The sequence below is a fragment of the Vigna angularis genome, chromosome 6 (assembly GCF_016808095.1).
Source record: "Vigna angularis cultivar LongXiaoDou No.4 chromosome 6, ASM1680809v1, whole genome shotgun sequence".
NCBI classification, from domain to species: Eukaryota; Viridiplantae; Streptophyta; class Magnoliopsida; order Fabales; family Fabaceae; genus Vigna; species Vigna angularis.
The window spans coordinates 36666582-36691881 of NC_068975.1; the positions used below are offsets into that span (position 1 = coordinate 36666582).

The following is a 25300-nucleotide window of genomic DNA, read 5'->3' on the forward strand; positions in this document are numbered from 1 at the left end:
CATTGATGTTTACAAGTGTGTTAAATTTAAGTCTACTTAAAAAAATTAAACAATTCTAATTTAATAGATTTAAAATTTAAATTTCTTGAAACAGTGAAATGTTTTCTTGTTCAAAGACGGTGTCAGGGATTAAAAAAAGACTTGGTTGAATTGAACTTTGGGAACATAATAGATAATATGAAGAGATTATGTTAAACTATAAAGCTGCGTATATTATAAATTGTAAGGATAATAACAATAATAAATAGTAATAAAATGTACAAAATAATCAAATGAATGAATCACCATGACACCAGAGCAATCTCTAAAAACCAAAAAGAAAGAAGTACTGGAGTTCAAGACTCGGTATTCCTAAAAAATGAGAAAAATTAATAGGATAAACAATAAAACAGCATAAAATATCTTCTACACGAGCACAGCCGCAGCGATGGCGAGGACCACAGCAGATCTGGCGAGTCTGTTCAAAACGGCACCGTTTGTAGCTGGTCCTGGTGCTTCAGCCGGTGGGCCCGATATTGAGGAGGGAGGAGGGATGGGAGCGACATTTGGGGACTCAGAAGGAGACGTAGGTGGAGCAGGAGGAGATGTTCCGGTGGCAGGTGAATCAGACGACGGTGCAACCGCGACAGGAGACGGAGACAGAGCCGGTGACAACGCTCTCCTCGGTGGAGTGGCAACGGGAGTGTTGGTCGGTGGAGTGGCAACGGGAGTGTTGGACGGTGACAATGCCGGCGAAGAAGCCGGAGACTGAGCCATTGTAGAGCTGATCAGCAATGCAGCAAGCAACATAACAGCTAAGGAACGAGCCATTGTTGAGTGAGTAGAAGGTTAAAGAAGAATGAATATTGAGTATGAATGAAGGGAAAGAGAAGAAGTTATGTGTTGGTTGAGATGTGTGAAGGAAAAGAGCTAAAGTAAGAAGGTATTTATAGGAAATAAGTAACGCGTGAAGAAGGTAAAGGGTTTTTTTGACGTGGTGAAGTGATACAGCTGTCAAGAAATCTGGAACGTACATGTGTTTACTAAATATATGTTACCGTTGGATTAAAGAGATGTGACAACGGTCGAAACATGAATAAAAGAAATAGCCGTTGCGGTGAAGGAAATACTTTATGTTTCACAGCGCGTGGAGTTGGCAAACGCTGTACAGGTCAAATAAGCGCGTTTGAACCAACAATATTATTAGAAAGAATGTTTCGTGAAAGGTTTGGAAAGTAGTGCACAATTTGACTAGCTCACTCAATGTGTTAGGTTTCCAAAGGTTAAACAGCTAGCTGTCATATTTAAGACTAGTAGTTTCCTTTATATCTGCAATAGGAATAAATGTGAAATTCTAAATTTATGTTTAAAAATTATTAAAATAATCACTTTTACATCACTTCATGTGATCTGTTTTGTTATTTTATATTTTTGTTTTACTTTTTGTAGACTAGTATAAGCAGAATTGTAGTGTAAACATATGTAGATGTGTATGCCATTTTTATTTAAATACAGATAAAAAATATATTTATGAAAAAGAATAATTAAATAGTTTTTTAAACTCAGAGGTAATAGTTATTGTTAGATAAAACTTACATAATTAAGTGCAATTATTTCCATTTAATGAGTAAATTAATCTTATTAAAAAGTGATAAGTTGCAGAAAGTTATATCCACCACATGATCAATTAGGATAGAATTAGAATGGTTTTAATCCAAAATAGTATTACCTAAAAAAATTAAAATATTTACCCAATTTTTTATTTTAATTATTATAATGTCAATTATATTTCACAAAAAAACTCTAATCAATAAGCTGTTAAATTCAGTCTTTGTAAAATAAATGTAATATTTGAAAAGTTTAAACTTGTACGTTTAATCGAACATGTATTATATTAAAATAATTTAATCATAATTTTTCAATCTAAAGCTATTTGTATAATTTATTTTATTTAGTGCATGAAGTGTAAAAAACTATTGTGATTAGTAATCATTTATATCCTATTCACTATTTAAAATTATTTTTTGTATTTCTCATTTTATAAATGTATTGATTACTTTAAGTTATTTACATATCAATAATCTGAATATTAAAAACATTAAAACCTGAGTCTATTAAAAAAACATGGTTTTGCGTAATAAATTTAGATAAATTAAACAAATAAACGAATACTTTAATATTTAAAATCAGGGACTTCTTATAAATATTTCCTATATAAGTTAATTCACGTAAATATTTTCTTATATGATGGGTACAACTTACCTATCAAATATTGTTTTTTATTTAGATAAAATTATTATTCTTTGAAGAATTCAATTTTGTTAACTCTCACATTCGACTTTCTCTCCCTTCCGAACACCGAGTCAATTCAAAGGCGTAAACGAAACACACAGTCCAACAGTACTAAAAGGATCGTCAAACATAAATGGGAAAAAGGTAGGAAAGGAATTTATCTATACAACACAGTAGAGCTACAAATCATGACTTCTTTATCAAATTACAGAGGTAACTGTAAATGAATTGTTGCATAAAAAGAATGAAGAAAGAAACTATGTTTAAATGTTTGAAGACGAAGAATGTCTGTCTCTGGTAAAGGTAATATCAGAGAAATGAATAATATGTTTCTATGGGGCAGTAACAGTACTAGAGTCATCATCAACCTTGTTTCCACTTTCCATGCCATATATATGACCCATTTTCATACGTTTGGTCTCTAAATATCTCTTGTTCTCTGAAGTAATGAGAGATAATATTGGGATCCTACCCGAAACTGTCAAACCGTAACCTTTGAGCCCGACATATTTTGCTGGATTGTTGGTCATCAGCTTCATAGATCTAACACCCAAGTCCCTTAATATCTGCAAGTTCAGAATACAAAACTCAGTTCAGTTAACTTTCACAACCATAGAAAAACATCATTCGGGGTGGTCGTGATGTGATTGATACCTGAGCGCCAATGCCGTATTCCCTGGAGTCAACAGGCAATCCTAACTCCTCGTTGGCTTCTACTGTATCACGTCCGTCATCCTGTAGGTTATAAGCACGAAGCTTGTGGCCCAATCCAATACCCCGTCCTTCGTGTCCACGGAGATATACCAGCACACCTCTACCAGCAGCTTCAATCTGTTGCATTGAGAGTGCAAGCTGATTTCCGCAGTCGCATCTCGCAGATCCAAATATGTCTCCGGTTAGACACTCCGAGTGTACCCTCACAACGACATCTTCTCCATCTCCAATCTCACCCTGTTAAATAATAAAACTCTCAGAACCACCTAGGTAGATTCTAACACGTATATAACAACAACAAATGCTCACCTTAACCATTGCAATATGCTCTATTCCGTCCAAAAGGGACCTGTAACAGTACGCTGTGAATGGTCCCCACATTGTAGGTATCCGTGCAGCAGAAGCGCGATCCACCAGCTTATCCCTTTTTCTTCTATATCTGCCAAATGGGAAGTGTTATAATCGCTTGCTATTATATCAGTGAAAATTTCACTAAAAAACACCTCACAAGGTTGTTTGAGTGAGTATCCTCAAAAGACAAGAAGTTCCACAGAATCCAAGTAGTTCAATTTAAGACAACCTAACAGATATGAATTATAGTATCTTCTGTAGAAAGCAGGGTCTAAACATAAATATGTAAACAATGAACTATATTACATAATCCACGAAATGTTACTAAATACCTTATTAAGTCAGCGATAGATACGACTTTCAAATTTTCACGCTCTGCGAACTGGCGAAGTTTTGGCAGTCTGGCCATGGACCCATCGTCATCTACAATCTCACACAGAACTGCCACTGGATCCATGCCAGCAAGTACAGCAAGATCAACCGAAGCTTCTGTGTGTCCAGCTCTCTTCAAGACACCACCTTCCCTGTATTTTAGTGGGAAAATATGGCCTGGGCGGTTGAAATCACCTGGAGTAGAATCTCTAGATGCAAGGGCTAAGACTGTTGTTGCCCTATCTTGAGCTGACACACCGGTGCTGGTACCATGTTTAGCATCCTACACACGGACATTAAATTATTGAAATGTATCAAAATTTTTGGGAAACACAGGTCTATCTGAGTATATCAGATGATTCAAGACGATGACAAAGGAACTCAAGGATATTTCCTCCCTTATGTGACTTAAAATAGACAGTAAGATGAAAAACAATAAATGAAAGACACAATTCAGGATGGAAAACCCTTACTGTGAGAAGGGAAAATCACAGCACTTAGTTCAAAAGAGAAATATCTCCACCATATATAGTTGGATAGCAATACAAAGTTGTCATTCAAATGTTTATCATTTGAGGTATTTCATTTTCTAGTTTCCACCATATAGCATTTCCCCCTTTTTTCTAAGAGACTTGTCTGGTATTCTCTCAAATTATTGATTCTTCTATACAGAAGGTAATGTGTGGTTTGCATATATCAAGACAAACGTTTGATCTATAAGCTGGTCTAGACCAAGAGAATCACAATTATATAAGGGCAGATCAATAACAATGAAGACTTTCAGAAAGATATTGTACTAACTCCGCATGTAAGATGCAGGGAAGAAAAGTACTACATACCACTGTCACAGTGAATGCCGTACGAAGCTTCTCATCATTATCCTTACTGTTTACCATCAAAGGAAGTTCCAATCTATCTAAATCTTCCTCTTTCATGCTTACACAAACTATCCCAGTTCCATGTTTCACAATAAAGGCCATTGCCTCGGGTGTTGCCAACTGTGCTGCCATTATCAAGTCTCCTTCATTTTCTCGATCCTCATCGTCGACGACCACTACCATCTGCATCAAGAACAGATATATCCGTTAATAACAGTAATCTATCATGATACTTGAACAGAAGAACTTCAGCACTACACACCTCTTATGGGCTAATTAAAAAACAGGGGAGCAAACAATATTATTGAGAGAGAGTAACAACCTTTCCCTGCCGAATGTCTTCAATGGCCTCGGGGATGGAAGCAAAACCTGCTGTTGGGCTGTCCAGATCGAATTCATCACCATCAACAGAGAAAACATTGCTTGTTATCCCTGTGTCTACAGTTGATGTTCCATTATATTGTACATCAATTCGAACAGATTCATCTCCAACCAGATTTTTGCCTATCACAATGTCATTGCTCTTTGGATAGGAAAGTAGGTCTCCTCCTCCAGCTTTAATTCTACTAACAGCAATATCGCTTGAGGGAAATTTAGAATTCATTCGGACAAAAGGCACATCATTGAACAATTTGAAGTGTTTGCTTGCCCTGCATTGAATGCAAAAACAGATCAAAGTTAACTTAACAATAATGACATCCAAAGATAAAAACAAAAGAGGGCGAATACTGAATTCCAAAGTTTAACACCGGGCCAGGATGAACAGATTTATGGTCTATGCAGGTAAAATGCTTCAGCATAAAGCTTAGAAGACACAAAAGACAAACACTTTCGATACAATGAGGCAGGACAAATGCACAAATAAAGTGGTCATACATAATTTGACCGAGATTCAATTAGAACCAAAAAAACAGAGCTCAGAAGCGATCCATAACGCATTTTAAACTCCAAATTCAAAACTGTCTCACACAAGAAGAAAGAAAATTCTATTAATTTTTCCAGTTAGCATAATAGAACTATTAAGCGTCACCTCATGGTTTTATAAAGGGACTAAATCACGTGTCCCATAAAAAAATCACCACAAAAAGAGGGATCTTGAATCGAATTGTGGATCAAAGAAACATCGTATATGCAAAAGGCTTCTGGGGATGGATCAAATAAACGAAGATGCAGCACGGTACCCCCACAAACTAAAAAATAGACTTTAAAAGAAAAATCAAGATTGTGTTCAGAATTTAGAATGCAAGAGTTTATCGAAAATAAACAGACACATGCAGCAAAGAAGCAGAAAACGTTAGGAATGCAGAAAAAAAGAATGAAATACAGAGCATGAAGTATTCGGATAAAGAAAACTCACCGGGGACATGAGAGGGCTGGTGAGGAAGAATAAGAGAGATTGAAAGAAGCCATTGTTTGGTTGAAGCAGAATGAAGGATTTTGAATTGAACTAAGAATGAGACGGTGCCTGGAATTGAATTTATATATTGCGTATAAGAAGAGACAAGAAGAGAAAGAAATGCAGCGTGGACTTGGAGTTGGAACTGCACCAGCGAACCAACCTCGAAGCTCTCTCAGAAAAACCCCTTCACCCTCCTTTCTTCCTCCACCCTTCTCTTTAATAATCACACACACACACACATATATATATATATATATATATGTATATATGTATATATATGTATATATGTATATATATTTATTTATTTATTTGCCCATGCTCATCTTTCATAATACATGAACAACCCATAATATTAATAATTATTTGCAGTTGTCCTTTCCCTAATTAATATTAAATTTTAGTGTTCATGTCTTTTCGTAAAAAAAAAAACATGATTTTTGCATTTAGTGGTGCGTTGGGAGTAAGCGTTTAAAAATGGAATCGATGGGGTTGATGTTTTTATCCATTGAATGTAGAGCTTTTTAGGATTCTAATAAGTGGTATCACTTTGACCCTTGACTATTCCTCTATTCAAAACCGTCCAGTTTCATACAGTTCAGCCACCATTGCACGTAAACCGTCCAGTTTCGACAACCAATGATTAACTGTCACTTGTTCAAATCCTAATCAAAACAACAACTTTTAACATTTTATATGTTATTGAATTGCCTTTTACTAAAAAGGATTGGTTCCATTTAGTTTCAAGTTAGTTAAAAGCACTGCTTAGGGGTTGACTATGTATTCATAACATTCGAATATTCTTAATTTATGTTTTTGTTGAAATGAATAGTATTTTATTTGTCATATCTCTTCACTTGTACATATTATAATTTGCATAAATAGGATTATAATAACCTAAATAGGACACAATTAGACAGTAAAAAACAATTGAATCACAATTATTAAAAACACTTGTAATTCTTCAATTATATACAAGGAAAGTATAGCTTAAGAGTTATTTTTTAACCATAATTCTTATAAAAATATTATATACAACTTGTCACGTCTCGTAATGACAAGTAACAAAGGTAGAATTATATAACCTAAAATATTAAAATAATTGAATGACGAGTATCCGATTATCTCGATTAGTTTTTCAAAAGTAATATATAAACTAAATAAATTTTCCGATAAATAATGCCCTCTAGTTTTCCTTTTTTTTTAAGTTTATTTAAGGTTTTGTTCACTTTAATAGATTTGGAGGAGAGTGATTAAAAGATCTGAAAGAATTTGAAGATAAAATTTTTGTTGTTGTTTATTTAAATGAATTTAGAAGTAAGTCAGAGTGAATTTAAAAGTAAAGTTTGTAAGAATTATTAGGATTTGATTGATGTGACAAATTAAAAAAATTTACTTCCAAATCCACTATCACTTGTCTCTAAATCCACTCAAATAAACAAAAAAAAAATAATAATTACCTTCAAATCCTCTCAAATTTCCTCAATTACTCTCCTCCAAATCCATTCAAGTGAACAAAACCTTGGAAAGACTTAAGAAAAAGAAAACTAGAGGGCTTACAAATGTTTTATGGGATTATTTTAGTGTATCGGAATATTTATTTAGTTTATATATTATTTTTGCAAAGCTAATGAAGGATAATCGGATACTAGTCATTCAATTATTTTAATATTTTAGGTTATATAATTCTATCATTTCTTACTTGCGTTATGAAAACTAATGGATATTTGCATTTATACTTTATGAGTTAAATGTATTTTTTAATTTTAATTTTTTTTTATATAAAATTGAAACTTTTTGTATTTTAAATTTTAATATATTTTAGTTTTTTAAACATTAAAAGTAAATACAAACGTTTTTTTTAATTTAATTATGTCTTGGCATATAAAATACTTTTCAAAAATTTCAAGTAAATGTTTAAACTATTTATACAGTTTGAAATATTTGAGATAAAATATTAGTCTTAAAACTATTTATCCAACTTAAAAAAAATACCATAAATTTATTAATTTTAATATTTTAGACAAAAATTATCATAAATTGATAAAAAATGAGTTTCAGAATATATTTATACACTAAAAATGTTGTTTTTACAAACTAAATAATTATAATTGATAAAATCAACAATTTAATTTAAACCTGTATGACAAGATCACTTAATAAGTTTATTTTGACTCCATTCATTCTATATTTTAAAAGTACTGTGTTTTAGGGTTGATACATTTGTTCAGTGTTTTTAAAAGTACTGTCAAAATTATAACAGAAATATATTTACTTTATAATTATTCTAATTGAACTTAAATATATCTTTATAAAAATTAATTTTTCTGTGGAGTGTCCATTTATGATTAAAGACATTTTCACACTGCTCTTTTTTTATTATTAAAAATATTTTTGAGTTCATATTAGTTAAGATAAGAGAGAACACGTAGAATATATTTTAATGATTTACTAAAAAAGTCACTAAATTCCCTTATTAGTTAAATAATCTCGACACTCCATTTAAAACATAATAGTTATACTGAAATAGTTATTAAATAAATATTAGTGAAAAGGGAACAGATATAATTTATACCAAAATATATATTAATAATTTACTTATAAAGACTTAAGTATTTTCATCAGTCAATTAAAAGAAATTGTTCACGGTAAGTTATTGCACCTGAAGCCAATTTACTCATATATATATATATATATATATATATATATATATATATATATATATATATATATATATATATATATATATATATATATATTAATAAAACATTATTTTTCTATTTTTTTATTCTAATAGTTCTATTTTTTGAAATACTATTTGTATTATATGATTACTTGGTTTCTTAACATAAAATTCAGTTTGTTAAATTACTTGTTAATTTAAAATAACAAAATTAAAAAATAAATAATTTCTATACAGGTCACTCTAAGGTTATGGGTTTGATGTTACATGAGGTAAGATAAATAAATAAATCTACATTTTTTATACAATCTCGATCACTTGATTCTTTAATTTATTATCTGACAATTTAATACCTCAATAATTCAACCTCTGAACATATAAACCTATTCCAACCTATTTCACTAACCCAAAAAATCTCAACATAAATATATCTTAACCCCATGAATACTATTACATCCTCTCAGTCCATATGATCGAGAAACCAATTAACATTTAACTAAACATAAAACAAAACTTAAATCATGATTAATCATAATTGAATCCTCTATTAAAGGATAAAAATCACAAAATGTCATGTGATGATTTAAAACATCACGTAACTCTGAAGTTTTATTTTAATGTATGATCAAAATCTGCGCCTTTATTGTATATAAGAATACATATATTTTTTGACTTTCTAGTATTTTTATGTTTGATTCTCTTTTTTTGGTAAAAATTGTCTTTTTTTTTCGCTTTAATTCTATAATGCACATATTTTGTCCAAAAGTGTCATATTGTAGGTACAAAGTGTTTTTAAAACTTTAAAAAACTAAATGTGATTTATTCCAATATCTAAATGATAAAATAAACATTTTTTCTAGAGAGATTAAAACTCAAGTTTGGAAATTTTAGAGAAACAAATTCATCAAATGTTAGGGTTTTGTTTATAAACTGATATCATTGAGCAACAATATAACGAAAATCAAGAAAAAAAATCGGCCTTTTCATGTGGCTGTAGTTTTCAATTTTCAAATGTAATTAAAAAAAAACGTCCCAATGTTTTATTCTTCTCAATTTTAAAGCTTTTTTATATTCATTTTGAAAAATAAAAAAGAAAATTACATATTTGTTTCTAGTTTAAAAAATGTTTTATTATCTTTCATTATTGTCCCCATTAACTACAATGATGAATAGTGTTATTGTCGCCAACACCTAGTACGCTATTATAATCAATATCTCATAGTCTCACTATCATATAACAATAAATTTAAAACACTTTAACGATCTTAGAAACTAATGTCGTAGAAACTTAAAACTGATTATAAATTTAAAATTCTTTTGGAAGTTAGAATTGGAAGGAAAATGGATTCCAAAATCTGATGAAATTGATAGTTTGCCATTTTCAGGTTGAAAAAATGAGAGGGGGAAAAGAATAGGAAAGTGATTCCAGTGGTTTGTCTGTAATAAAATAGCAGAAAACGATAGGGCAAAGGAGAAGAGAAGAAAGGGGAGAAAATACAAGTGGAATATAAAAAGATAAAAGAAAGTGAAGAAAAAACAGAGCATCATAGGAAAAGAGGTTAGCAAGTGTCCTACGATTTCCCACCTCACATAGAACATTGGTTTCTTCTCACACATCATTGTAAATACCGAACTAAATCTCTTTACGCGAACCACAAACAAAACCACAGAAACAAAAGTTCAGGACCAAAGGAAGCGTCAGCAGCATCACTCGTTCATTCCAATGGAGAGCTTTGCTCTGCATTCTCTCTCACCATCAACCTCAACCTCCTTCTCTCGCTTCTCCCAACTCCGTCATCGTCCTCGCTCCGTCATCTCCAGATCCCAATTCTCTCACGCCACTCCGTCAGCTCTCCGATCACCCATCATCATCTCCCAACCCTTCTCCTTCCCTTCCAAACCCAAAGCCTTTAAATTCAACCCCTTTTCGAAACCCCATTACCCAATTCAAGCTTCTTCATCGCCTCCTCCACCTTCAAAGTCCTCATCACCAACACCGACACCTCTTCAGGGTGCAAAGCCCTTGCCTTTTGTGATCTCCGTAGGCATAGGCCTCATTGTTCGCTTCTTCGTCCCCAAACCGGTGGAAGTCACCCCCGAGGCCTGGCAACTCCTCTCCATTTTCCTCTCCACAATCGCGGGCCTCGTTCTCAGCCCGCTCCCCGTCGGTGCATGGGCCTTTCTGGGCCTCACGGCAACCGTCGTCACCAAGACTCTCACTTTCTCAGCAGCCTTCGGCGCCTTCACCAATGAGGTGATCTGGCTCATTGTCATTTCCTTCTTCTTTGCTCGTGGATTCGTGAAGACCGGACTCGGAGATAGGATTGCCACCTACTTCGTGAAGTGGATGGGAAAGAGCACTCTGGGCCTCTCTTATGGGCTCACTTTCAGTGAAGTTCTGATTGCTCCTGCAATGCCTAGCACCACCGCCAGGGCTGGTGGGGTTTTCTTGCCCATTATCAAGTCACTCTCACTCTCCGCTGGCAGTGAACCCGACTCTCCCTCGGCTAAGAAACTCGGGGCTTACCTCGTTCAGAACCAATTTCAGGTTTTCCTTTTCTCATTTGCATGTTCTATCTTATGTATAATTATAATTACGCCTGACATTCTGGTCCCAAAGCTAGTATACACGAAAAAAATAATGCATGGAAGAGTGTGAAATGTTTTTACACAGTCGTTCATTTAAAAAATATCGTGAATGATAAGTCAATTGACTTTGATAATGACTATTTCAAAAGTTACCGCAAACATGATTTCTAATTGATTGGTAGTGTTAATTTATTACAAGAACAGTGTATACCTATTAAAACACTATAATATATCGAAGGAAAAAGACATGCAAGGAGAGGTAGGAGGATTTGTTTTCACCTAATGCCTGATTGATTTTGCTAGATTGGTATATAGTGTGACCGAAAAATTTGGATATTTGATTGCTTGCGGTCTGCAGAATATCTGGAAATTTATGCGAGAAAAATCATTAGACACAGATTTTATAAGATTTGCAGGGTGTTTTCAAATTGTGAAGCAACTTGTCTGCGTTTATTCTGATGTTACTGAATTTTCTTTATGTGTCCTGTCTCTTCTTACAAATTGTTATCATGTGATGATAAAGTGACTTGTGCATTGCCTCTTTGACCTATGACAGTCTGCTGGTAACTCTAGTGCTCTTTTCCTAACTGCTGCAGCTCAAAATCTGCTGTGTATCAAATTAGCAGAGGAGCTTGGGGTGATAGTTCCAAACCCTTGGGTCACTTGGTTTAAGGCAGCTAGTTTACCCGCACTTGTTTGTCTTCTTCTCACACCATTGATTTTGTACAAGCTCTATCCCCCCGAAATCAAGGACACTCCAGAGGCTCCTGCCCTGGCTGCCAAGAAACTGGAAAGTATGGGCCCTGTCACAAAAAATGAATGGATTATGGTTCTCACAATGCTTCTTGCAGTGTCTTTGTGGATCTTTGGGTATGTCACCTGCCTACTATTATTTCTACACATCTATGTATGTGTATGGATGCATCTTTTTTAACAGATTTCTTAAGTTTGTTGGCCTCTTGGGTGGATAACCAGTTTTTTTAATTAGTACTTTCTAATTTTCGTCAATGTTCTGGTCACCAAGTTTATACTCTCTGGCTTATTATGGATGCAATCTTAGGAATTATTTTGTATGCATAACATAAGAACTTATGATAATAATGTGAGTTTTCTCACAAACTCAACTATGCTTACGAGTATTACACCTTCTGTTAATGACTATCCAATAGTCCACTAGTTATACCTGTCTGTGTAGCAATACAAATTGTTGTTTTTCTCACAATTTCTCATCGTTGAATTCTGTACCATCCATGTATTTTTGGTCCTGCAGAGACACTATTGGCATAGCAAGTACTGTAGCTGCAATGATCGGTTTATCAATACTTCTCCTAACAGGAGTTCTTAACTGGAATGACTGCTTGGATGAGAAATCGGCATGGGATACCTTAGCTTGGTTTGCCATTTTGGTCGGTATGGCAAGCCAGTTGACAAACCTTGGAATTGTGAACTGGATGTCTGACTGTGTGGCCAACAACCTTCGGTCGTTCTCTTTGAGCTGGCCAGCCGCACTAGCTGTTCTTCAGGCAGCTTATTTCTTCATCCACTACCTTTTCGCTAGTCAGACTGGACATGTGGGGGCTTTATACTCTGCTTTTCTTGCCATGCATAGGGCAGCCGGTGTTCCTGGCATTCTGGCAGCACTTGCTTTAGGTTACAATACAAATCTTTTTGGTGCAATAACACACTATAGTAGTGGCCAGGCTGCTGTATACTATGGAGGTTTGTCTCCCTCTATAATGTCATCTAATTTCTGTTTTTTCTACTGTTCTTTCCTGCTTAGCTTTGGCATGTGTTTATTCAGTACCCTTCTCTCAGAATACTTACAAGTTTGGTTGTTCAAACACTTTATTTCTGTCTTCTCAATCTTGAGACTGCTGTTTGTTCAATGGTGTAATGGTTGAAAAGAAAAATTACTGTAATTTTTGAAAACCTTCTAAAGGAAACATTGTAGGTGAATATTTTTATTCTTGTTCTGCTGATTCTAGTTGCAATTGGTGACCAAAAGGCTTATTTGTTAAGGAAAACCACATCTTTATCCTTTCCCCCCCTTTTATTATGAATGTAAGTTATGTTGAAGCTTAGCATGGTGGCTGATATGACTGATTACAATTCTTTTTGTTTCAACAGCTGGTTATGTAGACCTTCCGGATATCTTCAAAATGGGGTTCATCATGGCTGTCATTAATGGTATCATCTGGGGAGGTGTTGGTTCTTTGTGGTGGAAATTTTTGGGCTTGTACTGATTTTTCATTTCCATGTAAGTAAATAGCACATTTCCCGGTTTCAGTTGGCCTTTCTTTTTCCCGGCCGAAAGAAAAGGTCCTTCCATTGAGGACAGATGAGCTGAGTCATACATGAAAATTTTCTTTCTGCTTTTTGCGTTGCTAGTTTCAATATTATTGTTAGCCTTTCTTTCTTTAGTTTATATACACTCATTAGTAACATAAATACTTATAAAGGTTTTTCAAGGAACCTAAAAGATTTGACACTGCATGATCTTCTTCTGTGGAGTTTTGGTTTAGCACGGTTTCCCGGATTTACCTTTTTCAATGATATTCTTTGTTAATGAAAGAATATTAAGATTGATTTGAATAGGAGTTGAAATAGACGCCTTCCACATGCCACAGCTGTGTAGTTTGTTTTTAGCAGCTACACCAACGAACGTGGTTTGGTGCGTGTCCTTGTTCCGGATCAACTAAAAAATCATACTGCACTTTTGAAATAACAACTCTAAATTTTTTCTTTAACAAGAGATATTATTAGGAATGAAAAATGAATCGGTTTCTCTGCTACCATGCCCAGTGGAATGGGAATTTTAACTTGTTTTCTTTTCTTTATAATATAAAGTTCAAAAATGAAAATATTTAAAAATTAATTTGTTTATTGTGTTATTTAATAAATGTAAATATATAATAATATTGTAATTTAAATGAATAATTAGAGATGCATAAAATCTTAAAATTAAAATATAAATTTGTTACTAGAAAGTAAAAATGTTAAATTTGACTTTGGATTATAATTTGTTGTCCATATATGTCGTTAAATAATCAGTGTAAAGTGTTTTAATTCCTTTGCTGTATTGGTAAGTAATGAGCAATGGAATATTATTCTCATACACAACTCGGTCAAAATTTGATGGATACTTGAAAAACTAATATCAATGGTGCGAAGAAAAATAAATTAGAGTATGAATATTGTTAATCAAGACTATGAAAGAAACGAACTTCCTGACCTTTTTGTGTTCTAAAAATTGTTTATTCTGCAATAGTCTTCAATCTGAGCACGTACCATAGCGCTCCTTGATTTTCAAGCCAAAGGCATGTGAATAAGGCACGAGGGATATAGGACTTGTTAAATATGAGACAAGTTCAAAAGAAATCTGAACAGCAGAAACCTTAATCTGAGTGTTACATATTTTACAGTTCTTATTCTTAAACTATTGTCTCTTATTCTATAACAGATTTAGAGAGTAAGCAATGTACATTACATGAGTGGAAAGGGTAACACGAAGTGTGATAGACATGGGAACTTTCCGCTACATGTATACATTTTACTTTATTTGAGCAAAAAACTAGATCAACATATTACACATGTCTTTGTCCCACACCTTTAAGAGCTGGATTTGGCTCGCTTCACTGGAGCTTGAAGGGACTTTAGATAAGCATCATCCCTTCTGTCAATTCCATCAAACAGATAGCTAAAGGGTGACATTTTTATATATCTCCCAGTTCCAGGAGCAACCTTCAGTTCATTATTTTCCCAGACAACTCTTCCTCCTGCAATAGTCACTTCAATTTTCCCCTGAAAAAAGAAGAACTTTTTAATATTGATATTACAAAATCCGGCTTCAATCATTGCACTGTATATATGTTGAATGGAGCTGTAGGTTACTGACAAGGAAAAAAGAACATGGTATGAACAGTAGTGAGACTTAGCCTAGAGGTCGATGGATAGAGAAAGAACTTAATAGATATGGATGAAAAATCCATATTAAACCAAAAGGAGATTTGTGTTGTACTCTTGCAGTCACCAAGTAATTGAAAAATTCCAATCCTCTTTGATGGATGATAATATAGTTAAACCAGTACCTTTCCTCTGCTTCCTTCAAAGACATTTGTGTCCAGTCTGGAATGGTGGGACTTTGCAGTTATCTCAAAGCTTGAATTTGGATTGAGGATGATAATATCTGCATCGGATCCTGGAAGAATAGCTCCTTTTCTTGGATATATATTGAAGATTCTAGCACTAAAATGATTGCAGAAATAATAAAAAGAGTTAGACTTTTGGCATCTTCATTAAATAAAATATATCATTCATTAAAATAACTAAATACTCTGAATTCTCCTTGTTGTATAAGAACTGATGCTAATTTTTACTTTGATTAACAGAAAATATACCATTCAGTGCTCGTCAACCGGACATAGTCCATGGCAGATATTTGACCAGATTCCTGTGAGATATTTAACAATAAATTCTTGTTAGAATGTTAACCTCTCCTCTATTTCATCCCAATCTAAAAAGAAACGGAAGGCTACGCTGATAATTTATTATCTTACCACCATGGTATCCCATACCACATGCATCCTTTCTTCAATACCTACAAAAAATATCATTTTGCAAAGCACACCATTAAGGAAATATCACAAAATCAACTGGGATGTTTTAGGCCAGAAATATCTAGGGTCATCCATCGTTTGATTACCATTTACACCATTAGGGATTTTCCTGAAGTCATCAATTCCAAGAGCTTTCTGGGTGGAATTAAAGGCACAATGATCAGTGCCTACCAGCTGCAAAGTTGTAAAAGGTACCCTTGGTTAAATAATCAGTCCAGGAAAAGAATTAACCGACCTCAAGGTATTAGATAATACAGAGTTCTGAAACAGTGAAGAGTTCAGAGTGTACATTTCATGGTTGAGACTATCCTAATTACTTTCTCAAATTCAAACTTTTACTGGTTAGTGAACCTTAGCCTAAATCATAATGTGAAACCTGCAATATTCCTGTTGAAAGGGCGGCTTGAAGGGCCTTATCATGTCCTCGCTTTCTAATAGGGGGACTCATCACGTACCTGAAACACAAGAACGAGTACAGCTTATGTTCTTAAAACTGAAAACAACAAAAGAATGCAACAAAAAACGGAGGAACAAGTACAGGCACTTACTTTGCAGCAGTCTCAAAGTCAGGATGCCAAAGCCAAGATTCATCAAGGACTAACCCAGAGGCAACAGGCTCTCCAATTACCCTTTGTCCTGCAGCATGAAAGCAGTTAGTGGAACAAAAATGACGGTGGAAAAAAATTTTAACAACCAAACAAGAAAGGTAAATCACTAAAATCAGTGATCAATAAAAGTAAAAAAGTCACTGCTACGAATCCCGCACTAAGAATAGAAAACTCAATGTGATACAATTGGGCTTGCACTGAGAGTAGGTCAATGAGAAGGACTTCAATAACTTAGATTGAAATGTACCAATAAGGGGTCTTTTTGTTTAAAAAAGCACAAGCAGACAAAAAAACAAAAAACTGCGTTTTTTATGGAGGCCATGTTTTTTTTTCTACCTATCTTTTTTTACAAACACCTTTAAGCATAAACTCTTAAAGAGGTGGCAATGTTATGAATCTTGCATAGATTAGAATAGAAAGCTTAACGTGATGTTTAAGTTTTGAGGCACTCTTACATGACGGATGTTGGACTCTCTTTATGTACTTAAATAAAAATAGCTACAATTGAAGCACATGAATCAGACTTATAGGTACCCAGACTTTACAAGAGAACTCCAAGACATATTCTTGGATGTTTATTAAGAAACCAAACAGCACTATTCTACCAATGTGATAATAACATGAACAACCATGTACAATTTTCAAGGTCTTTCGAGAGGACCTGTCTCGCCTAACTTCTCCCTTTACAAAATACTCCAAAACTGCCTGCTCACCTCCTAATAAGACTATTTATGATAGTCTATTACAGTTATGTAATTGCAAATGTACTAACTACCTTCTTTTTTCCTTCTTTTGTAAACTGTATCAAACCTATCACAGACTAAAATAAAGGGATCCAGAATCCATTTCACTTTTTTAATGTGTTGGTTTGGTGTACTCAGGTTTGGAAAGATAAGTAAAAACAAAATAAATGTGAAGAAGTTCATATAAACTTGAAAATGAGGATAAAGCATGATGTATGTATATATATTTGATCCATTTTCATGACCACAAAAAAAATAGTTTCGGCCATTAAAGGTGCTTTAGTTCATCGTGAAGAGATGGAAAAAGAAAAACACAAGGGGGCATGAAAAGAGAACAAGTCCACATGATACAATTTTAAAAAGAGCATGAAGAGTAATAGTGTTCCACTTCTATTAGTCATCTGATTGCTGGAGGCAACTTCTTTCTAGCATGGCCTAACAACTTCAAGTTTAAAATCTCATTAAATTTAAGCAATTTTAGTCCCCTTAGTTTCTACTTTCATAACAAAGCAAGTACAACATTACAGTGTAGGACGAAAGTGGAATTATAAACTGTTCTCAGGTAAGCTATTTGTAAATTCAAGTACAATTCTATTTTTTGCATTATTTTTAAATCTAATAGAACATCGTTGTTCAAAAAGTTAATGGTTTTTCTGCAAAAGGATTTTTTTGTTTGTCTTGTTAATTGTCTACTTTCTCTTGAATGAACCATGCACTGTGACTGGAACAGATTAATGGAAATTTTGCATGACTTTACTAGGATTAAAATTAAGAACCTGATTTACGGGCCCGTGCAATTTCTTCCATTGCATCAATGCTCATTACATGAACCACATATAAAGGAGTGTTCACAAAATCAGCTAAGCGAATAGCTCGAGCAGTTGCCTCTCCTTCCAACTACATAGGTATATCAAAGTCAAAATAGGAAAGGATATCAAAGACATATATTTAGACATTACAAGAATCACACTATACATTGAAACATGTCAGTATGATACAAGCAAGCAAACTTTTAATAACCGAAGCTAAAAACAGTGAATATGGCTCAGGTACATGTGCTATGCAGGAAGCATACCAAGATGAAAAAGGAAATTTTAGACACGAAGAGTGAAAATCATTTTAGCATAGGCAATAGGTTGGTAAGATGACCAGGAAGATGAAAAGAAATCATAGATGCCAATATTTTCATTCTACCATGCTGTTATAAAAGAACAAATATGAGGATTTACCACTGCAGGCCTTGAAAGAGCATGCCCCTCAGGACCAGTTATTCCAAGTTCTATCATTTTTTTCTGCCCTTCGTACACAGCATCTCCATTTTCTGCATGGACCATAGCTAAGGCTCCAAGAGACTTGCACTTTTTAAATCCCTCCAGAAGAAGCTCATCATTGATCATAAGAGCTCCTTTGTACGCCAAGAAAAACTTAAAAGAGTTGATACCTACAATTACAAACCACAGATGCACTACTTGAAGTAAATTCTTCAACACTTAACCAAAGGGTTTTTGCCACCACATAATCAGGCAAAATATCAAAATGCGACGAGGAAACGAACTATGACCTTTCTCCTTGACCATGAGTTCCATTTCTCTTGACACAGTTTCATCCCATTTGGTAACAGCCATATGAAAACCATAATCCATGCAAGCTTTCTTCGCCTTCTTTTCATAGGCTTCAAAACCAGCAGTTAAACTTCCTTTATGTGGTATAACAAAGTCAATGTGCATTGTTGTCCCACCAGCTAATGCTGCAGCCTGACCACTGAAGAAGTCATCAACAGTTACCGTATCCATAAACTCAAACTCTAGGTGGGTGTGAGGGTCAATTCCCCCTGCCAATTAACAAAAAGATACATTCCTGGAATCTCAGGTATAAGATAACAACAACAATAATAGCAGTAATAGTAGTAATAAAAGTAAAAGTGAAGGGCATGAGTAGGAATTCCACCAATTGGAAAGAGGGGAGGAAGTTCTTAACTTAATAGAGCTAACTACCATGCATTGAATTCCAACTTCCTAGGGTATGAGCACGAGCACCACCCAATAGTGCATAAAGTACCGAACTCAAGACCAAAATATTGTTTTATACAACACTTTAAAGTAGATGCAAGAAGACTAGCTAGACATATTGTATTGTACCTTTCCCAGAACTTATGTCTACAGACCCTTCATATCTATCATATTCATTCTAGCAGGAGCTGACTTCTTTACCTTAGTGTAGACACTAAATCACTAGGGGCGAATTATAGTGTAGGTTTTAGATCGAAAGTTTAAGGACCAACCGGGCATGACAAACTTGCCAGTGGCATCTATCACAGTCACCTCATCTCCAACCTGCCAGTGGAATCAATCACACATTGGAAAACAGAAAATAACAGAAACACAAGGTGCTAGTAGAGGTTTAACACTCGACAAAGAAAAGCAGAAACGTAAAGTAGAATGAGAAAATATACCGTAATAGTGGGTTTGATGGCAACGATGATGCCATCTTCGATATAAACATCGGCAACCTGTTGGTGGTGAGCATTGACAACGGTACCTCCCTTGATCAAGAGCTTCGATGACGGAGCTCCAGCTCCAGCATCACAAAACTGAATCAACGAATCATTAAAAAACGAAAACGAAAATCTCGACCGGTTCAGTGCTACAGTAATAAAGACACCCAAGAAGTAATTACGCAAATAATTGAATTGGTAAACGTTGAAAAATGTAGAACGAAAAGAGTGAAAGTCAACAGAGAAGAGAGACCTGGTTAGATTGTGAAATCGAAGAAGAAAGGGCGATGAAGAAGGTCAGAGTAAGAGAGAGGAGACGAAGGAGTTGAAACGTGAATCTCATGGCTATGGGGATTACTCTGTTGAATCAAATGCTTCTTCCTCCATTCCTTCGACCTCATCTTCATTTGTATTTCAGAAAACGGCTGCGTCGCTGTCTCAGCCAACAACAACGTGGGTCACTGCTCAGTTGCCACGTCGATTCTCTTTCATTTCGTATATAGCTTCAAGTTGGTCCAAAAGTTTCTAATTAAAACTACTCCGATCTCCATTTTAGTATTTGATATACATCATCTTCATAGAATTAATTAGCTTACATGAGATGTTAGATCAGTTATGGGCTCTTATTTTCTCATCTTTAGGAAACGCGATTTAAATTCTCACGATAAGAGATAAATGTGAAGTTCCAAGGTGAAAAATAAAAAATAAACTTTACTATAATTAATATTTTAATTTTGACCTTTTCAGAATCTAACTATATAATTTTATTAAATAGATTTTATTTATTTTTTAATGATTTCCCTCTTTCAACAATTATAAAAATTGATTGAAAACAAGATACCCCAAATGATATTCAGTCATTTATATCATACTATATTTTTGGAGTTACACTTGAGAAAATGTTATGTACCAAAATATTGTTCTCATTAATCTACTAGGTTGATATTTAATAATTTAAAAAAAAATTGTGTAATTTACAAACTAAAAACAGAGGAAGAAGTATATAAAACTGATAGAAAAAGAGTTTCTCTAGAAAATAATTTTTATTCCTACTAAACTAAGCTTTCATCACAGAAATAAAAATAAATAAAGTAAATACAAAGTGACAATAGTTACTTGCCTTTTCATGGACTGAAACAACAAAATATATGACTGTGATTCAACGTTTCCACTTTTCATGGGTCATTTTTTTATCATATTATTTTTAAAATTACTATTTATGTAGATATCAGTTCTCCAATTAACCTGTACTAGAATAATTCCAAACCCTGACATTTTTTCGTATAACTGTAGTTCGTCTTTTATCATACAATTACAAATATCTTACTATTTTAACATAATCATCATGACTCATTGGAGAAACTGAATGCTTTTCATTTATAGAAAATAATAATTTGATTCCTTAATAATTGGAAATAATAATGTTGTAATTTGCATAAATATGTAACCAGTGGATGGAGAAGCATATTTATTTGTCCTACTTTTACTCTAATGACAGAGATTTTTGAAGGTTGATAATTTTAGCATAAGAACATCTTCAAACCCTCACCTTATATTTTGAAAAGGTATTTAGAAGTATGAGCTCAGTTTTCCAGGTCCCTCCCTCGCTCGCCATGGAACAAAAGGTAGAGCTTTTTGTTCATAACATCTGTTTTTGTTTCTGCATTTTGCATGCAAAAGAAATGAAAGAATAACAAAGAAATATTGTTATGCAGAACACAACTGTGATGTCCGTGCCTCAATTTGGAGGGTGGGACCAAAATGAAGGAGCTTATGACTATTCAGTGGTGTTCAACCAAGCTCGAGCAACCAAAAAACATCAAAAGACTAATATAACTGAAATTAAATCTATAAATCTTGAGAATGAAGAAGCCTTTTCCAGTAGCAGTAATTCTAGACATCATCATCACCATCGTCATTTTCATTTTCATCATTTACATAGTCATGGTCAGCGTCATGAAGTCATGGTGAAACTATTTTCTTTTTTCAAATGTGGATTTTCAAATGCTACACTCGTTTTGGTGTTTATTTTTGTGATGAGATTTTCAATAACAGCAGAACATTGACATGAGGTTGTTGGTTTTTGTGATGCAGGGGAAAAGTCGTATGCTAGCCTGCATAAATTGTTGTACTAAGCCATGATCTGCGCTGAGAAGTATAATGTGCTGTTAAAGAACATGAAATTTATGAGTTGTAAAGTTTGTATGTAGATGAGATGAGTTCAATATAGTGACATGATCAACGTTCTAAGTCTGCTATGTATTGTACAGTATCTTATTAAAGCAAAAGATCTATAATGTTTTGCTGTATGTTCCTGTTTTACCATCTGATCCTTAAAATAATTTATGGTCTGTTTTAATTTGTAGACGTAAAAGAGAGAAAAAATAAAAATTCATGACCGATAATTATTAAATTTACATAAGAGTACAAATTTACAAAAGAAATAACACATAATGCATTATGAAAATATAATATATTGTTTTATAATGTAATCAATTATATCTTGATATAATTCTAAACTTCAGATAAAAAAACAAGACATAATTTACATATTTTTATTATTATAATAAAATAAATAAAAGTTATATATAAAATTGCTACTTCCAAAATAAAGATGCGTAAATAAGATTTGTGTGAAGGGAAATGGGAATGGATTTTGTTTGAATGTTTAAAATGCTCTGTCTCTTTGAAAGAGTTTCTTGAATCTGTTTTGTCAGGACATACTTATTCATTAGGTGTTACATATTTCTTAATCATTAATTAGGAGTTAAAGAGGAAATTGATCTATCATGGTGCCAAAGAATTTGATGAATTAAACAATACATTGTGAATGCATGGGGAGAAAGCTATCCAAAGCATTCAATGTTTCTTATGAATTACTATTATGTTAGTTTTTAATTCGATTCATGAATTTTGAACATGTTTTTAATGTTTCTGTTAAAAACATATGTCAAAACTATATTCTAGATTTGGTCTTCGAAAACCGAATTATAGTAAAAACATGCTATCTCTGAAGATAAAAGCAACATTGTATTATTATTTTGGAAAAACAAAATGTAAAACTGTGCTATCTATGTAAAAAGTTCAAACTATGTTGTATTTAAGAGAGTAAGAATATAAATTTTTCTTCCCCAAATAAAATTTAAATGAAATTTGTAGTTTTCGTGAAATATTAAGTTTTGTTTTGTATTTGCCCTTTATTAAATGATCATGATGGTATGTATGAGATAGAATCTATGGGAAGAAAGACCGAAATGAAAGATGTACATTACTGTTAATGGTGAAGAAGGTTTGAAACTGGAACAAGACTCTCAGAATAGGTGAAGGGAACATAGAAAAACTCGTCTTTATGAGAAGGGAGTTTCTTGAGCTGCTTACTCAGAGGATTGAAGAGAGCCAAAACAGTTTCAACTGTTCTCAAATCGTTCTCCTGTCCAGACAACTCTTCCCGGCACACAATTTCATCTCCCCAAAGGCTTAAAGGATACACAATCCTCGAAAATGGCCCCACACTGTACATCTTCACCCAACTCTCCGCAGAAACATCGCATGTATTATTATCATAATGACCATGAAAATCTTCCAACACCCACAAATCAAACGAACAAGACTCAAAGGCCCCAACAATGTAGTGCCGAAACATGGCAAGTTTATCGTTGCAAACCGCAAGAACGTTGTTGTTGTAGGGATGAGAGGGCGAATGTGGAATCGGAGGGCCATTCACCAAAGTAAACAAATCCCTGCCGACGTCAAATGACACCACAAATTCAGAATCGGTGTTAGAAGCAGAAGTCATGGTGGCAAGCCAAAATATAGTTCCAGTGATGGCCACGGAACTAGAGACGATACACAAAGGTTGTAACTTGGCGGCGTCGATTTCCCTCCAGGAGCCGGAGGCTAACGAATAGACCTCGACCCGATCAACCCTAACGTTGTCGAGAACGACCACCTGGTCGTCCGGGGCGAAGACGCACATGGAGATTCGGACGATCTTGTAATCGTCGGCGAGGGGGCTGAACCCGAATCCGACGTAGTTGAAGGCCAAAAGGTTTGCGATGGGAACCTGTCTGATTTGACGGGTGGCCGGGTTGAGGATGGAGAGGGCGGTGTTGTGGCGGAGGCAGAGGAGGCCGTTGCAGGATGCGAGGATCTTGGCGGTGGGGGAAACGATGTGGGAGAGATGGGATTCGTGGATGAGGTCGTGGTGGGGTCCGATGATGCAGGTGGAGAAGGGTTCGGGTCGCGGCTGTCGATGGATGCGTTGGAGGAGGAGAAGGGCGTTGTTGGCGGCGGAGTGTTCCAGCTGCTGTTTGGTGAAGAAAGGGCTTCTTTCTAAGATCTTTAACCACTCTTTTGAGACGCATTTGAATCTGATTAGGGATTTCACCGGAACCCTCTTCAGAATGTTTATCATAACATCTAATGGCAGAAACTCCTTCTCCATTTCAGATCTCTGCATTCTTCTCCTTCCCCAATTCAAAACGATTCTCTCGCCATTTCCATGCTTTCGATTCTCTTTCGTTTTCTGCACTTTCTACAACGTCTAACTTCACAACCCGTTATATATATACACCTAAGGCCTAAAAAAATAATTTTTTCATTCCCTTCTTATAAATAAAAAATACGCCCACATATTACTTATTTAATAATGAATTATTATTTAGGATATGTTTATTATTTTTATTATATATTTTTGTTTTAGATTTTGAAAAAAATGGATTTGAGTGACGTGAGGAAAAAGAAATTTAAAAGTGAAATTGTTTGTTTGAATTAAATGAAAAATTATGAAAAGAAAAATGAGACAAAATTTTATAAATGATATGATAAGTTTGATAAATTAAAAAAAAACTATTTTAAGTGATAAAAATAAAAAATTATCATTGTATCTTTAAATATAAAAATAATTTTAAAAAAATGTAATTGATATAAATGATGTTAAAATAAAATATGAGATATAATTAATGAAATTATACTCATCCATAACATTCGAGATCATTGCATGGAGCAGAGAATCTCCATTGTTCACTGTGTCTTTAGGAATAAAACCACACGCCATGCATAATAAAAAAAAGTGAAAAATCATTAAGGTTAAAATGGTAAATATCATAATGAGTTTGCAATTCTTTGCAAATCGTTTGATACTAACGAAAGACTCACTGTTTCATCCTCGACTCCACCAATCAACGTAAAACAAATATAGGCTAAAAGCAATACTAGGAAATAGGAAATATACTTCCGGTTAGTTAAGTAAAAAAAAGAGTTAAAAGTTGTGAAATTTAATTGTTTGATATCAAGTTTTTTACTACTTTTATTTGTTTTAATTATTACTTTCTTTCTATTGAATTGAATATCAAAATAAGATAAAGTTTTTTATAAAACTATTGAATATTGAAGATTTTGAAAATTTTAAATTAAAATGACATCGACTATGACTATGGGATCTTGAAGAACAAGGATTGGGATGATAGAAATATAAGGTTAAAACTATCATCAGTAAATTACTAAAAGTTATTAGAAATTGAATAATTAAAACTTACACTCTAATACACATACTACGCTTCCTATCAATAAGAGTTGAAAATTAT

General features: G+C 34.0%; 6 protein-coding genes across 16 annotated transcripts; 2 read left to right on the forward strand and 4 right to left on the reverse strand.

Moving 5' to 3' along the window:
• Positions 1–191: 191 nt before the first annotated feature.
• LOC108342098 (lysine-rich arabinogalactan protein 19) lies at positions 192–912 on the reverse strand. Its single transcript, XM_017579804.2, has one exon. It carries the CDS (start codon positions 808–810, stop codon positions 406–408), a length of 405 nt encoding a protein of 134 aa, XP_017435293.1. The 5' UTR covers positions 811–912; the 3' UTR covers positions 192–405.
• A 1506-nt stretch (positions 913–2418) lies between these two features.
• Positions 2419–6212, reverse strand: LOC108341013 (bifunctional riboflavin biosynthesis protein RIBA 1, chloroplastic). The gene is made up of 7 exons (XM_017578613.2): positions 5944–6212; positions 4909–5236; positions 4548–4769; positions 3669–3991; positions 3295–3424; positions 2926–3222; positions 2419–2837 (listed from the first exon to the last, which is right to left on the reverse strand). Exons 1-7 carry the CDS (start codon positions 5994–5996, stop codon positions 2604–2606), a joined length of 1587 nt encoding a protein of 528 aa, XP_017434102.1. The 5' UTR covers positions 5997–6212; the 3' UTR covers positions 2419–2603.
• Positions 6213–10197: 3985 nt separating this feature from the next.
• LOC108343338 (dicarboxylate transporter 2.1, chloroplastic) lies at positions 10198–13638 on the forward strand. Its single transcript, XM_017581555.2, has 4 exons — positions 10198–11213; positions 11811–12124; positions 12525–12973; positions 13382–13638. The coding sequence occupies exons 1-4, from the start codon at positions 10389–10391 to the stop codon at positions 13495–13497; spliced, it is 1704 nt and encodes a 567-aa protein (XP_017437044.1). The 5' UTR covers positions 10198–10388; the 3' UTR covers positions 13498–13638.
• A 983-nt stretch (positions 13639–14621) lies between these two features.
• Positions 14622–20138, reverse strand: LOC108342936 (dihydropyrimidinase). Its single transcript, XM_017580850.2, has 13 exons — positions 19969–20138; positions 19674–19811; positions 19503–19554; positions 18783–19052; positions 18451–18662; positions 17998–18118; positions 16419–16506; positions 16247–16325; positions 15957–16044; positions 15811–15851; positions 15652–15704; positions 15343–15499; positions 14622–15055 (listed from the first exon to the last, which is right to left on the reverse strand). Exons 1-13 carry the CDS (start codon positions 20056–20058, stop codon positions 14864–14866), a joined length of 1581 nt encoding a protein of 526 aa, XP_017436339.1. The 5' UTR covers positions 20059–20138; the 3' UTR covers positions 14622–14863.
• Positions 20084–24280, reverse strand: LOC108342937 (putative F-box protein At1g32420). Of its 11 annotated transcripts, XM_017580859.2 has the most exons (3): positions 23094–24280; positions 21265–21375; positions 20084–20218 (listed from the first exon to the last, which is right to left on the reverse strand). In XM_017580859.2, the coding sequence occupies exons 1-2, from the start codon at positions 24172–24174 to the stop codon at positions 21299–21301; spliced, it is 1158 nt and encodes a 385-aa protein (XP_017436348.1). In that variant the 5' UTR covers positions 24175–24280; the 3' UTR covers positions 20084–20218; positions 21265–21298. The 11 variants fall into 11 exon arrangements, with proteins under 11 accessions (XP_017436348.1, XP_052734906.1, XP_017436347.1 ...); XM_052878946.1 differs by lacking the exon at positions 20084–20218 and having other exon boundaries at positions 21361–21375; positions 22983–24278; XM_017580858.2 differs by lacking the exons at positions 20084–20218; positions 21265–21375 and adding an exon at positions 21549–21858.
• LOC128197362 (uncharacterized) lies at positions 20608–21897 on the forward strand. Its single transcript, XM_052878947.1, has 3 exons — positions 20608–21340; positions 21431–21682; positions 21810–21897. Exons 1-3 carry the CDS (start codon positions 21293–21295, stop codon positions 21855–21857), a joined length of 348 nt encoding a protein of 115 aa, XP_052734907.1. The 5' UTR covers positions 20608–21292; the 3' UTR covers positions 21858–21897.
• Positions 24281–25300: the final 1020 nt, after the last annotated feature.

Bases quoted from the DNA above. Each gene is read 5' to 3' on its own strand.
- LOC108342098 (XM_017579804.2), bottom strand. From the start codon at position 810: ATGGCTCGTTCCTTAGCTGTTATGTTGCTTGCTGCATTGCTGATCAGC.
- LOC108341013 (XM_017578613.2), bottom strand. From the start codon at position 5,996: ATGGCTTCTTTCAATCTCTCTTATTCTTCCTCACCAGCCCTCTCATGT. The intron at 3,425-3,668 runs GTATTTAGTAAC...CCCATTTGGCAG, and splicing joins TCTATCGCTGACTTAATAAG to ATATAGAAGAAAAAGGGATA. The intron at 2,838-2,925 runs GTATCAATCACA...CTGAACTTGCAG, and splicing joins AATACGGCATTGGCGCTCAG to ATATTAAGGGACTTGGGTGT.
- LOC108343338 (XM_017581555.2), top strand. From the start codon at position 10,389: ATGGAGAGCTTTGCTCTGCATTCTCTCTCACCATCAACCTCAACCTCC. The intron at 11,214-11,810 runs GTTTTCCTTTTC...GACCTATGACAG, and splicing joins TCGTTCAGAACCAATTTCAG to TCTGCTGGTAACTCTAGTGC. The intron at 12,974-13,381 runs GTTTGTCTCCCT...TTGTTTCAACAG, and splicing joins GGCTGCTGTATACTATGGAG to CTGGTTATGTAGACCTTCCG.
- LOC108342936 (XM_017580850.2), bottom strand. From the start codon at position 20,058: ATGAGATTCACGTTTCAACTCCTTCGTCTCCTCTCTCTTACTCTGACC. The intron at 18,663-18,782 runs GTCATAGTTCGT...TTGTAATTGTAG, and splicing joins ACTCATGGTCAAGGAGAAAG to GTATCAACTCTTTTAAGTTT. The intron at 15,500-15,651 runs GTATATTTTCTG...CAATCATTTTAG, and splicing joins CGGTTGACGAGCACTGAATG to TGCTAGAATCTTCAATATAT.
- LOC128197362 (XM_052878947.1), top strand. From the start codon at position 21,293: ATGAGCTCAGTTTTCCAGGTCCCTCCCTCGCTCGCCATGGAACAAAAG. The intron at 21,341-21,430 runs GTAGAGCTTTTT...ATTGTTATGCAG, and splicing joins CGCTCGCCATGGAACAAAAG to AACACAACTGTGATGTCCGT. The intron at 21,683-21,809 runs GTGAAACTATTT...TTTGTGATGCAG, and splicing joins GTCAGCGTCATGAAGTCATG to GGGAAAAGTCGTATGCTAGC.
- LOC108342937 (XM_052878946.1), bottom strand. From the start codon at position 24,174: ATGCAGAGATCTGAAATGGAGAAGGAGTTTCTGCCATTAGATGTTATG.